General features: G+C 53.5%; 1 protein-coding gene across 1 annotated transcript in view; it reads right to left on the bottom strand.

Annotated features, from left to right (window-relative positions):
* Window positions 1-1,905, bottom strand: part of PCGF3 (polycomb group ring finger 3) — a 42,397-nt gene extending 40,492 nt beyond the window's left edge. Inside the window, exons 1-2 of the mRNA XM_077750482.1 lie at window positions 1,788-1,905; window positions 503-599 (exon numbers count right to left, since the gene is read on the bottom strand). Of these exons, the coding sequence (XP_077606608.1) occupies window positions 503-599; window positions 1,788-1,896 (206 nt within the window). The 5' untranslated portion in view covers window positions 1,897-1,905. The remainder of the gene's footprint in view (window positions 1-502; window positions 600-1,787) is intronic.
* Between the last annotated feature and the right edge of the window lie 11,850 nt (window positions 1,906-13,755).

The following is a 13,755-nucleotide window of genomic DNA, read 5'->3' as shown; positions in this document are numbered from 1 at the left end:
TGCATGAAAGCCGCAAGCCAGCACTTCCTGCCCATCACGGCCTGACCCCCAGGTCAGGTCATGCCAGCTCCCTGACACCTCCCTCACAAATGCTGCTGATTCCAAGGGGGGTCCAATCTCCCTGAAACCAAAGGAGGTGGCTCCTTGCAGCACCAGCTGCAAGATGCAGGCCACACACGAGGGGCAGCGACCCGGGACCTAGGACCACTTGTCCCACGACCAGAAGGTGGACCAAGGGCTGCTCTCCACTTCAGAGTAAACTTCAGCCAATTTATTGTGCAAGTAGTGAATCCAGGTGGGTCGTATCCCGAGGTTCCTCAAATTACTCAATTTGAGCAAATATTCCTGGAAACTTGTGGGAACAGCCCCAGCGCTCATCGGTCTGACCTGGCCAGATCCGCCACCCTGTGTGGTCACGGATGCCCCAGGCCAAGGCGGGTCCCTGACACACAGGGTGACGCCGGAAGCTGTGGCTCCGGGACCTGGGCCTGGGCGCACTTACCCAATGTACTGCAGCGGGTGGCTCTGGTGGATCACGATCCTACACGTGGGGCAGGTGTTATTCTCCTCCAAATACTTGACCAGGCAACTCCGACAGACTGCAAAAGCACACTCGTGTCAGAAAGCAACCCGAGAGGGAGACGCCAGCACCCCCTCGGGCTCGGCAGACATGGAGGCCGCGGCGCAGACGGCCTCACGCATGGCCGCTACGACGGGGCGCCCGCCTCTCAGGTCTCAGGAATGACGGAGAGGCCCCAAGTGCTCAGTCAGCCACCTCACCAGGCAGATTTGTGACGCAGGGATAAGAGGGGAGAGGAACCTAAGTGAGGAGGTGCTAAGAGCCCAAGAGCTGAGAAAGCACCAGAAACTACCTGTCTCACCCAAACCTCACCATAGGGGCTAACAGTATAATTTTCATGTTTGTCCAAAAAAAGATCACAAGATTTTCTTTTACATCAAACTTCAAGGAAATTCAGTGAAACTAACAATCTAAAACTACAGTTACCTTTAAAACAAAGGTTCAAACTGTCAAATATTTTATTTTCTGAAGTGGAAAACACATGATCAAAAGTCATCCGCATTACATGCATTTGTTGTATTTCAAAGATCCTATCTACATGGAGTGCCTGCCGGCAGCTGGCAGAGGGGCTCCTCCCAGCTTCTCACCCACCAGGAGGGTAATTACGCTTCAGGGTAAACAGCAACACCTACTGTCCAGCTGAGGGGGCGTGTTAACAAAACCCAAGTTCAGCACAAGCTAGGAGTCGTCTAAACATCAAAACACAGACTTATTAGTCCTAAGGAGCCGAACCTCAGTCTTATGTTTAAAAGGTTTACGGAATTCATTGGGAAATTTAAAAAGGAAGCATTTCTGTCCACTAGAAATGAATATTCTGTCATAACACAGTTACTGGTTTTGCTGTTATATAAAAATAATTAAGTTTTTTCCTGTACTTAGCTTTCTTCAATGGTATGTCTACTGAAATTACCCACAATGTTTTTAATTTGAAGTAACTTTTCTGATTTATTTTTAAGATCTTCTTTCTTCCTGCTTCTGTGTCTTGCTTTGTACTTGAGCTAAAAGCTTTTGGTTGAGAAAGGTAGGAAGGAAGCAAGAAGGAAAACAAAGGAACAAAGGAAGGAAAAAAGAAACCACAAGTATCAAGAAAGCACAAGGCTAGAAGTTGTCAAAGGCCACGTTCTAGAACATTCCGCCATACACATATGCAGACAGTTCACACACACACCCCCCACAGCTGCCATGTTCTACAATATTCTCCACATACACGTATGCAGACACTCGGTCACCGTGGTCGCATCGATGAGATATCCGCTGCACAGGCGGCAGGTGATGTGGGCGTTTATGTCCCAGAGTTTAATCTTTCTGGTCAACATCTTTGGCTTCTACAAGAGAAAACCAGTATTAATAACTGAAATACTCCCATTTGTTTCATCAAAGGTTCAGACTAAACGTAAATCAAGTTACAGCACATCTTCCCAGGAGGGGCAGCACCATGTGGATGGGGGCTGCCACCCCCTAGGGCAGGTCCAACCTGCAAGGGCTCTGTGGGAGACTTCTGTCTGGAAAAGGGACTGCTGTAAGTCCTCTCCCAGGGGACTGGGACCCTCCCGCCAAACACCTGGTGGGCAGCTCTCTGCAAATGCTACCGTTTCCTTAACTGCCCGGGGCACTGCCCTTCTCAGCTCCCTCACCCTCTGGCTCAGGACTGAGCTGAGGCCCGGTGGTGAGGCAGGTGGGCAAGTGAGGGAGGATCATGACGGTGCAGGAAGAGAGGCCGGGGGAACAGGCGGGCTGTGCTGGGTCTGGGACAGGAGCCTGAGGGGTCACTGCTAGAGCTTCTGGCTCTTCTGTAAAGCTGGGGGATAAATGATCCCAAGGGACACCAGCAAGGACAGTGCCCCTTCTCCTGAAGCGGCAGTCTTCCAGTGAGGCCTCAATACAGTCACACCATGTCATGCTGACATCAGAAGTGTCAGGGAAGTCAACATCCAGTCCTGACAAGGCCCAGGGAACTGGGCAGCCAGAGGGGCCCAGATGACCCAGATGGGACTGGAGCCATTCCATTTTAGACATTTATCTTAATAACTGGACAAGTTCAAAAGATGCTCGCCACAGGGGCACCTGGGTGGCTCAGTCAGTCAAGCCTCTGACCTCAGCTCAGGTCATAGTTTCAGGGTTCATGAGTTCGAGCCCCACATCCAGCTCTGTGCTGACAGCTCAGAGCCTAGAACCTGCTTCAGATTCTGTGTCTCCTCTCTCTGCCCCACTCCGGCCTGCACTCTGTCTCACAAAAGTGCATAAACGTTAAAAAGAGAAAAGATATTCGCTGCAATTGTTGCAAATGGCAAATCATTTAGCCAGCAGGGGCTTCAGACCCTCCCCCTCTTCCCTCTACCCTGTCCAAGGAAAGCCCAAGCAGCCCTCCAGGACCCCACCCTCCCTGGGGCTCAGTAGCCTCTTGGCTCAGCAGTGCCCAGGCCCAGAAGCAGAGGGGCACACAGAAGCCCCCACCGTGGGGAGGCTGGAGTACCCGAGGCCACCTGCTGATCCCCGTCATTATCTCACAGGATGTCAGCACCACATACAACATGGCAGCATCGAAGTCCAACCATCTGTGCACCAAAGTGCTGCCATGCTGTCTCCATCTCAGGGCCCCTTCCTGCTCTGGCCCAGCTTTCTCCGTCTCTCCGGCTAGACTGCAGGCTCCCGAGGAGGGTTTTGTCACTGTATCTCCTGAGCTGCGTCAGGACATGGAACAGCTCCTGGAGATGGCCATGTCCCACTCCAAAGCCTGTGTGTTCCCTCACACGGCAAAAAGTCCTTGAGCTGGGAGATGGTCCCAGATGACCCCATAGATGCCCTGTCATCGCAGGGCCCTTAAAAGGGGTGATGGGAGGGTCCGAGTCAGAGAGACTGGGAGCGTTAGGCTGATGGCTTGAAGGTGGGCCATGAACCAAGGGTGAGGTGCCCCAGAAGTTGGAAAAGACAAAGATCAATTTTCCCCTGAAGCCAGAAGGAGCCAGCTCTGTGGGCACCTTCACTTTGGCCCAGTGAGACCCTTTGGACCTCCGACCTCTGGAACCGTCAGATGACACATTTGTGCTGCTCTGGCCACCAAGCCTGTGGTCCTTTGTTGCAGCAACAGTAGGAAACCCACCCAAAACGCTGCTCCAGTAAATATTACAGAACGGATGCCTTCACGGTAAGAGGACTAAGAGAAACAGATACTCCTGGACATCAGAGTCAAAGGCATCACTGAGGGTGGCTGGCCGCACCCAGTGGCCACAGCGCACACAGCTCCCAGGCCGCCAGCAAGGACATTCACTGCTCAATGCCATTTAAGAAAAAGGAAAAAGAAAGCAAACTGCTTGGAGGATTTCAGACCCGCTTCCATTCGCATGAGGTCCGAAGGCAAGTGCCAGTTGCGCCTGCTGCCGTGCGGCGTGGCACGGGGGCCTGCCCAGGGCCTGGGGGCTGCACGAGGCAGTGAAGGGCCTGGAATGAGCAAGGAGTCTGGAGGCACATGTCGCCCATCCTGAGACCTAGCAGCACCAACAAACCGTCAGAGCAAACGAACGCAATCAGCAAGGCCACTACCCTGCAGTACCGCTCGGTGCTTCCCACAGGGAGCGACACGGAAGCAGACACCCCCGCGGGTTTGCCCACATCACTCCTCCCTCCGCATGAGGCTGCAGCAGACTCGTCTCCACTGGAGACGACCTTCCCTAACTCCTTGCAGCCAGGTGTGTCTGTGGGTTGGGGTTTACCGATGTTACTAGGAATCTAGTAAAAATTAAATGGAACTTGGTGGAACATTTTCACAGGGGTTCCTATGGGCCAACCAGTCCTGTTAGCCTAACTCCACAGGAAGGAGCCTCATCTGGTAAAGATGGGCCCTCTCTGAACTGACGTGGGTTTGCACTCTTTCCTCAGCGAGTGTGTGCACTGAGGCCACCCAGGTGACTGACAGGGGAACCCAGCACCACCTTGTGGAACAGTTAAAAAAGAGAGAGAGAGAGAGAGAGGGAGAGAGAGAACATCCCAAGAGAAGGGACACCCTGGAATCAATCCAAGCAAAGCAGAGGAGGAAACGGGGCCCCATGCTGGCCCCAAATGAGTGCTGCCCTCACGTCCTTGGCCTTCTACGGAGCAGCTCTTTCTAAGCCAGCCACTGAGGATGCGACCGCATGCAAATATTTCCATCAGACAGTAACGCGCTCAGTAACAAAGTTTCTTCTCAACCACCAGGTAACGAACCACGGAACTGAAGCCACAACAGTGCTGGTTCCAGCAGCACAACACTGAAATGAGAACAGGGCCCTGCACCAGGGTGACACGCAAAAACAGAGGCCATGGGCAAGCCGGCACTGACAGGGCCTTTGGCCCCTTTGAGGGACCAGGGTCAGTGTGGGCTCATGCTTAGGGAGCAGGTGGGTGAAGAGACAAAGGCGCGTGGGTGCGCCTGAGCGTGGGCTCCCACACCCACTTCCCAGCTCTGCCCACCCGGAGGGCCTGGGGGTAAGCGCTCCTTGGCGGCGCAGGCCCCAGTGTGTTTACAGCACTGTCCGCCGTGGGGAACCAGGCGGGGCCGGGAGGGTAACAGAGCTGGAGCGGAGGGGACCTGGCCCCAACTCAAAAGGGATCCACTGGCCACACTGGGGACAACTAGAACTTCGCGATAAGCGTGACTACCATTAGGTGAACAGGATGAATCAGATTATAATCAATAGAATAACCGAAGCTCACAAGTCCGCACAGAGCCAGATGAATAAGGAAGGAATACATGTCTTTCCAGAAGGTGAGCGGCTCATGTGGAAGCAGGAGTCACCACACCACAGTAACTAGTGACATTTTCTTCAGGAATCACCAGTGGAGGCTTTATTGAGGAAGAGAAGATTCAAACAGTTGCAAAGACACCCCCCACACACACACTTTTCAGGCAGAGTGAGTGCAGGGCCTCAGGGTGGAGACACTGCGCAGACGTCACTTACTGAGTGACCAGGTGACACCAGATGGGCAGCAGGTGTGCCTTCAAGCCGTGAAGGACACAGCACCCCTCCCGCTCCAAGAACACGCACAAGTCTCACCGCCAGGACCCCAGATGAGCCCCGAGGAAGGGAGGCCACAGGGGAGAGGGGAAGGTGGAGGGGCAGGCTGCCTGAGCGCAGCGCCTGGCTCAGAGGACAGCCCTGACTGCCTGCTGTCCACCCATATTTGGAGACAAGAGCAGCCTTGAGACCCTCCGCCACCAACTTCCCATTCTGCCCACGCTGGGCCCCATGGCCAGCCAGCCTGCTGTCCCCAGGCCCATAAGGATTGCACTCAGAAGGGAAGTGTCCACTGTCACCATGCTGCAGGAGGCCCGTCCCTGCACCTCCCATGCTCGGCAGCCCCTGTGCAGCACTGGACCCTGGACCCCAGGGGGCATGAGCCAGAATAGCAAAGGGTGCCCAGCTTTAAGTGCTGCACCCTCCACAAGCTGCACCTGCCAGCAGACCTGGGACACCTCGCCTGGCTCGTCTGAGATCCCTGGGTGGAAAGGAGGGTGACAGAGCCCCATGGACACCAGGGGGCATCAGCAGCCAATGTGAACACATGGCCCTGTCTCAGTAGTGGGCTTTTCGCAGCTGTGGACCCTCCCTACCCACACCAGGGGCTGCGGGACGGCGGGCTGGGGGGTCTGGGGGGACCTTCCCCACCCACACCAGGGGCTGTGGGACGGCGGGCTGGGGGGTCTGGGGGGACCTTCCCCACCCACACCAGGGGCTGTGGGACGGCAGGCCGGGAGATCTGGGGGGACCGTGCCTCACCTCCTCTAGACGTCTTCAGCGCCTCCTCCTGCCTTTGCACTGGGCGCTCAGGCTGCGGCCCTGATGCGGGGGCACCCCGCCAGCAGCTTCACTCCGCCTTGCGCGGCTTCACATCTGGGCCTCCCTTCTGCCCCTTGCTCTCTGTCCATTTTCTAGCACAGAAACAGCACGTGTCATTTCATGTCATGTCTTTTATATATGATGCACACAGTCCTATAATGAAGTTCTTTCTAGAATTTTTAGGTGAGTCCCACATAGCAAACAACAGAACAGAGTCGACCAGAAGTATAATTAAGAAAAAATGTGAATATGTGTGTAAGTAGTTATACCCTAATCTCTTCCAGAGCTATCAGAGATTATATTTTAAAGGAGTTATAAGGAATTGACGTTTTCTGTGGTTACAATATTTACCTGTACATGGCAGCCTGGAACCCTCTGCTACATTTTGAAGCCTGTGGAGACAGACAATACAGGGGCATCATCCCACACGTGCTAACACAGAGCCAATGCCCTCCCGCCTCCACTGCCCCGACCAGCGGCTTTGGCTTTGCCCAGTTAAACTGGTCTGTTCTTTTGCTTACTTAAAACTACCAAGAGAAAAACAAGAATTGACAGTGAAAAACCAGGATCAACCCAAGAGACACAGGGAGGTCTCAGTGGTGGTTTGGTGTCACGAAGGCCCAGGGGCTGGTGGGCTGGAAGGGCATGGGAGACAGGGGAGTGCGCGGGGGCCTATGGGAGGCGTGGGGGCAGGCAGGGGCATCCCGCGGTATGAGGCCCAAGGAGACAGGAAGACGGTTGGTGAAGGTCTGCTGTCTCAAGGGCAATTCTACCAAGTGTTCAAGGAGCCAAAACAAACCTACTCAAACAAGTCCACTTAGAGAATCAAAAAGACAGTATTTTCCAACTCTTTTTATGAAGCTAACATACACACACACCAGACCAGAACTGGAAGGAAAATCAGACTGAACTCACTGGTGGGCATCAGTGTCAAAATCAGAGGCACATGGAGTCACTTGACCCACTATCTGAAAAGGAGGCTCATGCTTGACAAACTAGGTTTACCCCAGAATACAAGGGGGCTTAATATGAGAAAGAAAGTAATTGACAAAAGACAAAAGGAGAAAAATGATAAGATCTTCCCAAAGATGCACAGAAATCATTTGATAAAATTCATTATCCATTCATGATTTAAAAAAACTCTTAGTGGGGTGTCTGGGTGGTTCAGTCAGTTAAGCGTCTGACTTCAGCTCAGGTCATGATCTCACGGTTCGTGGGTTCCAGCGCCGCGTCGGGCTCTGTGCTGACAGCTCAGAGCCTGGAGCTGCTTCGGATTCTTTGTCTCCCCCTCTCTCTCTGACCCTCCCCTGCTCACACTGCCTCTCTCTCTCTCTCTCTCTCAGAAATAAATAAAACATTTAAAAAAATTAAAACAAAACAAAACTTTAAAAGATACTGGGGAGAACATCTCCTAACGTCAGGTGAGGAAAAGATTACAAAACAGAATTACAAGGCACTAACCACAAAGGGAACACCTATCAAGAGCAACTTTGTTAGAGAGAAGTAGTCAGATAATCAAAACACAAGAGTGCAAAAAGCCACGGTGCACAGAACACCCCGAACACCCCCACGGGGAAGACTACAGTCCAGACAGGGCTCGGCAAGGCTGGTCTGTAAGCGAAGCTAGGGTGGGGCCTGCCACGCCCACTACCTGTGTCCCGTCTGTGACTGCTTTGGGACCAAGGAGTGAGTTTCTACGCCACATGACCCAAAAAGCTAAGGTATTTGCTGTCCCATTCTTTACGGAAGACCTTTGCCAACGCCTGCTCCAGACCGTAAAAGGAACCACAGGCACTTCACAAAAGAGGAAATCCGAACAAGCATATTTTCAAACGTTCAGCTTCCTAAGCAACCCAGAAAATGCAAGTTAAACTTCCAGCGAGGGTCTGTTACAGCACCCCCCCACCTCCCGCCCCCGGCGAACTCTCCTCCCTGGCGTCTGACAAGACTCCAGTGACAAGGACGTTACCAGCATAACCTGTCCCAAGGTCGACCGTGACCTGGTCAACCCCTCAGGTCTGGCTCCTTGCCCGAGTTCATGGACACTGGCCGCACTGGTGCCGGAGCCTTCCGGAGCCACAGGTGGCGTGACCCTCCACACTCTTCAGGAGTCACAGCCATGCTGTGTGAAGGGGTGCTGCCCCCCTGCCCACTCGCCCTGGGCCAGCCTTCAGTCAGCCTCGTCCACCACGAACAGTGCTCTCTCTTAGGCCGGTGCCTCTGTCCTGGCCACTCTGCTGCCCACTGCTACATGGTCTGGAACACGGCTTCCCTCTGACTCCGGCAGGCACCGGTCAGGGGGTGCTTCCGCACCTGCCCTCCCCATGTCATACCTATATTATCCACGACTGTCCTTTAGGTAAGCTCATTAGGTTTGTTTTGCAGTGAAAGCAATATGCACATTTATTAAACATGATCTGGAAAGTAAAGAATACTACCAAGGAAAAAACCCTACAATCCTAATCACCGAAAAGTAACTGCTATTCTTAGCCTGATGGTGTATCTCCCTCTGTGGGTATACGCTTAAATACTTTTCACATGTATACACAGAGCTCCATGTTTACTAAAAAGCCAACCTCAGACTAGATACAGTGCATCACAGTGCGGTTTTTATCACTAGTCAACCACGGTGGGTGCCTTGCCTGCCAGCACACACAGCAAGCGGGCTCCAGGGCTCGGGCCCTCGGGTCTCAGCCGCAGTGAGTGAGGACGGCGTATGTGGTGCGCCTGACCCAGAGACGCGGGGCATGACGGCGGCTCCATGACCGTGGGGCCCCCAACGGCAGCACCCCCTCCGGCTGGTCCCAGCTTCCCTCCCCTCCATTCCACCTGCGGCCTGGACCCTCCTTAGGGCCCTCCTGCCCGGGGACCCTCAGGAGAAAGAACCTGCACCCACCCCCTCATGGGAACACCTAGGGGTCATCCTTTCCTTTCATTAACCTCATCTTACAAAAACCTTAAAATTTTCCACTTTTTTTTTCTAATNAAACCATGAGATCATGACCTGAGCCGAAATCAAGAGTCAGATGCTCAACCGACTGACCCACCAGATGCCCCATTCACTTGCTTTTTAATTACTTTTGCTAGGTTGTATTTTTCTAGATTATTCATCAAATTCACCAGCACGAAGTTGTTCATATTATCTACCCCATAACCTTTACTACACAGCTTTACTGAGGAATATCTGACACACATTTAAAGAGACAACTTGCGGGGCGCCTGGGTGGCTTAGTCGGTTAAGCGTCTGACTTTCCGACTTTCGCTTAGGTCATGATCTCGCGGTTTGTGGGTTCGAGCCCCGCGTCGGGCTCTGTGCTGACTGCCAGCTCGGAGCCTGGAGCCTGTTTCAGTCTGTGGCTTCCTCTCTCTCTGGCCCTCCCCTGCTCACGCTGTCTCTCTCTCCTAGAAATAAATAAAACATTAAAAAATAAATAAATAAATAAAGAGACAACTTGGTAAGTTTTGACGTTTGCCTGAAAAGAACCACCACGATGGAGAGGAGGACCCTGGCCCCAGGGAGCCCTGACCTGCCCAGGGCTGCACGGAGGTGGCGTGTTTGTGGGGTCCCATGGCTTGGCTTGGCTCCCTTACCCTGTTTTCAAGGCTCACTCATGTTGTCACATGAACAGCTCATTCTCGTTCTGAGCAACGTCTGTTGTAATTTCGTTGGCCCACTCACCAGTAGAGGGATATTTGGGCTGTTTCCGGTGGGCTGTGAGGAGCAGGGCTGCTGTAAACACTCACGGCCACATCTTTGGGTGGACGTGTGCTCTGGAGTGAATCTCCACTACAGGAGCCACACGCAGCTGTCTGACAACTTTTTAAGAAACTACCAACCTGCTCCCTGGTCCTGGCCACCTCTGAGCTCCAGCTGCCCTGTGGGGTCCTTCTTTCTTCTCTCCTTCCTCCCTACACCACCCTCACCCCAGTCCTGCCCCTTTCTCCCTGAACGCCCTCTGTTGGCCTTCTGTGCCCATGGCCAATCCCTGGACACTCCATGGCTCCCATCTGGATGGCAGATCCACCCAGGACAGGCCTCCCTACACCCAATCTCACGGACAAGTCTAAGCAACATGTAGAAAAGCAAATCAGACATGTCCTTCCGGCATGAGACCCCTGAAAGGGTCCAGACTCCTGGTGAGCCATGCCCTCCCACCAGGCGCCAGCCCCACCAGCCTCATCCACGTCAGGGCTCCCATCCACGTTAGCCTTGTCCATGTCAGAGCCCGTCCACGCCCGCTCCACTGTGTGCACCATTCCCGCCAGCCTGGCCCTCCATCCTCAGGGCAGCAGGCTGTCGGTGTCTCAGTGAGACCCCGAGCCTCCTGGACAGGCTCCCCCATCCCCAGGTCTAAAGCCAGCAGCTGCTCTATCCCCCACGCCATCGGCATCTTCAGTGTGCTGTGCCAGCCTGCCCCCCCCCAGGGCACTGTGAACCCCAAGCAGGCTGAGGCTGCAGCCTCACTGGGGGACATCATGTCTGGCAGAGTGCCCACGCCAGCGCTGGTGCTCAGGAAGCCAATGCTGACCAACCAACGAGAGAGTTCTATCCACACCTAAGCACTCTAGACCTATTCGCACTTACTTGTACACAAAAATCACCACCAAACTGCTGAACTCTGCCCCATGCCCAACACCCTCTCCTCACAAACCAGTCTGCTACAATTTGGGACGTTTATGTGTAAAGCTGAGCGAAGCTGCCTCCACAGGCTGTGCCCCGCTCCCTCCCACCAGCCAGAGGACCGGAGTCAGCACGCAGCAGGCGCTTAAGAAAGAGACCTGCTTTGTGCCATCTGGTCCACTGCAGCCTCTTGCCTGTGGCCCACCTCCCAGGCCCCTGGCTCCTCACTCCTCTCCCTGTGACCCCTGCTAACTCGCTCTCACCCATTCTCTTTGCAGATCTGCTTGGGGGGGGGGGGAGGGCTGCACTGACAGCTGCTGAGCAAGCACTCTGTGACAGCGTCACAGGTCCTCAAGCAGGGCTCTGCACGTGGGCCAAACACCCAGGATTTATTGCAATCTCCAGATAAACAGAACCAGATCATGAAGGTTCCTCACTGGGATACTGAAATCAGGTCAAGACTACAAGAAAAAGGGAAACTTTAAATGTATTTCTATGTGGCTACATACCACCATGAAGCCTTTTTAAAAAAGTAATGAATAACAAAAGTGCTTTGAATTTAGACTCTCAAAAGGGTTTGTGACTCAAAGGACAACGAAATCTCTGCTCCACCTTCTCCCCTAACTTGGACCCGACACCCCACTCCACCCCTGCCGCCCCCTCACCCCCAGGTCACCATGGTCGCAGCCCTGCAGAAAGCTGCACAGGGCCCCTCCCCAGGCCTCATCCTCACTTCCACGTTCAGGGCCGCCATGGCCCCCCACGCACAGCTACTCCTCCTGCATTGCTGGGTGCTGTGGGGAGCACACAGTACCCCACTGTGTGTTCGATGAATACCTGCTCCAGGATACGGCAGGCTGTTGGCCATGTCTACTGGGGAGTTTACTCCTAATTTTTACTTCTTAAATTAAGAGTTTGTACAAATATCTGGGTGTGACTTAGTGACCTGAGGTACAAGCCCAGGGTGGGATCCCAAGCACATGTCTTGAGCAGCACCAAGGCCCACCCACATCAGTGACATCCATCATAAGCAGACTGACCGGGTCCCAGGCCCCAGGCCCTGAGGCCCAGCCCACACCAACACTCACTTCCAGTCACGTCCCACCTCTGTGTTTATACCTCCTGTTCCTCCAGCTCAACACTCCCGGACCTCAAATGCAGAAGTCAACTCCCTATGCTCCACTTGGTAGGACAGGCATTTCCACATGCGTGCCAGCATCTGAAGTTTCATCTGGACTTCCGGTGCACGCCGACTGCTATCCCTTCTGCAGCTTCTCGCCTACCTTGCACCCATGGCAAGAGACAGGGTAACCATACCCCTCACACTTACCCCATCTGGCCATGCTGTCCAGGTACACCACACCACACTTGCTCAAACACAGTTCCCAGGGATCCCATAAAAACATGAGTCTGAGCAGTGGCTCTGTGGCATGGAAATCTCCAAAGGCTCAGGGAAAGCCAAAGTGTTCAGTGGCCGATGAGGCCCAAGCCACCTCTCTTACTCCACTCTGGCCACGGTGGACTCCCTGCTAGGTCTAGAACATTCTAGGTGTACTCCCACCTCGGGGCCCTTGAACTTACTGTAGCTGCAACATTCTCTGTCATATGGTTACATGGGCCGTCCCTCACCGCCATCAAGCCTTTCCTCAGATGTTACCTCCCCAGCAACACCTTTAGAGACCATCTTATTTAAAATCACATGCTATCTGGGCACACATGTGCACACATCACGAATCTAAGATATGACCCTCGAATTCAGGATTTACTTATTTTGTTACTACCCCTCTCCCTATACTACAATGTCAGGCATGTGACTGGCAGCATTAAAAATTCAATGGAAGGGTTTATGATAAAGCTGAGAAAATTTTCTCAAAAAGAGTATATAAAGACAGGAAACAGAGGGTGCCTGGGGGGCTCAGTTGGTTAAGCATCCGACTTCAGCTCAGGTCATGATCTCATGGTTCGTGGGTTCGAGCCCCGCGTCGGGCTCTGTGTTGACAGCTCAGAGCCTGGAGCCTGCTTTGGATTCTGTGTCTCCCTCTCTGACCCTCCCCTGCTCATGCTGTCTCTCTCTCTCTCTCTGAAAAATAAACAAAACATTAAAAATAAAAAAGACAGAAAGCAGAAAAGATCCAACATCCAACCAATACACGTTTTAGAAAAAACAGAAAACTGAGATAAGGAGCTTCCAAATATACTTTCTGCTCACACCTTATCATAGGCCTGGCGCTCATGGTGCCCCCATCCCAGCCGGTGACGAGACATGACAAACTCACCAGCAAGAGTGATGAGCACCATGAAGAAAGTAGGTCAAGGCAGCAAAACAGAGAACAGCTGGAGGGGCTGCTTTAGAAAGTGACCAGAGGAGAGCTGGTGCAGAGGGACATCTGATCCTGGGCCTGGGGGGAGGGGCCGGAGCAGCAGACACCCCACTGACAGGGCAAGGGACCCCCGAAGCGTAACATGACCACTTTGCAGTTGGCTGGCCGAGAGGATGAGGCATCCAGACACGGCACGGGGATGAGGACAGAGGGCCAAGGAGGGCACGGGCTCAGACACAATCCTTGAGAATTTGGAACAGGAGACAGTAAGGTCAGGCAACGTAAGGGAGATCAGAACTCAACTGCGGAACAGATCGTGAAACTATCACACCCATTGTAACTGTCAGATCCAACCCCTGAGAAGACAAAAAACATGCCGTGAAAGGGGTTGTCGGACCCCAGGTTTTCTACCAGCTGACA

Source organism: Crocuta crocuta, unplaced genomic scaffold (assembly GCF_008692635.1).
Source record: "Crocuta crocuta isolate KB4526 unplaced genomic scaffold, BGI_CrCroc_1.0 scaffold179, whole genome shotgun sequence".
Lineage (NCBI taxonomy): Eukaryota > Metazoa > Chordata > Mammalia > Carnivora > Hyaenidae > Crocuta > Crocuta crocuta.
This window is presented reverse-complemented; position numbering and strand designations above follow the sequence as displayed.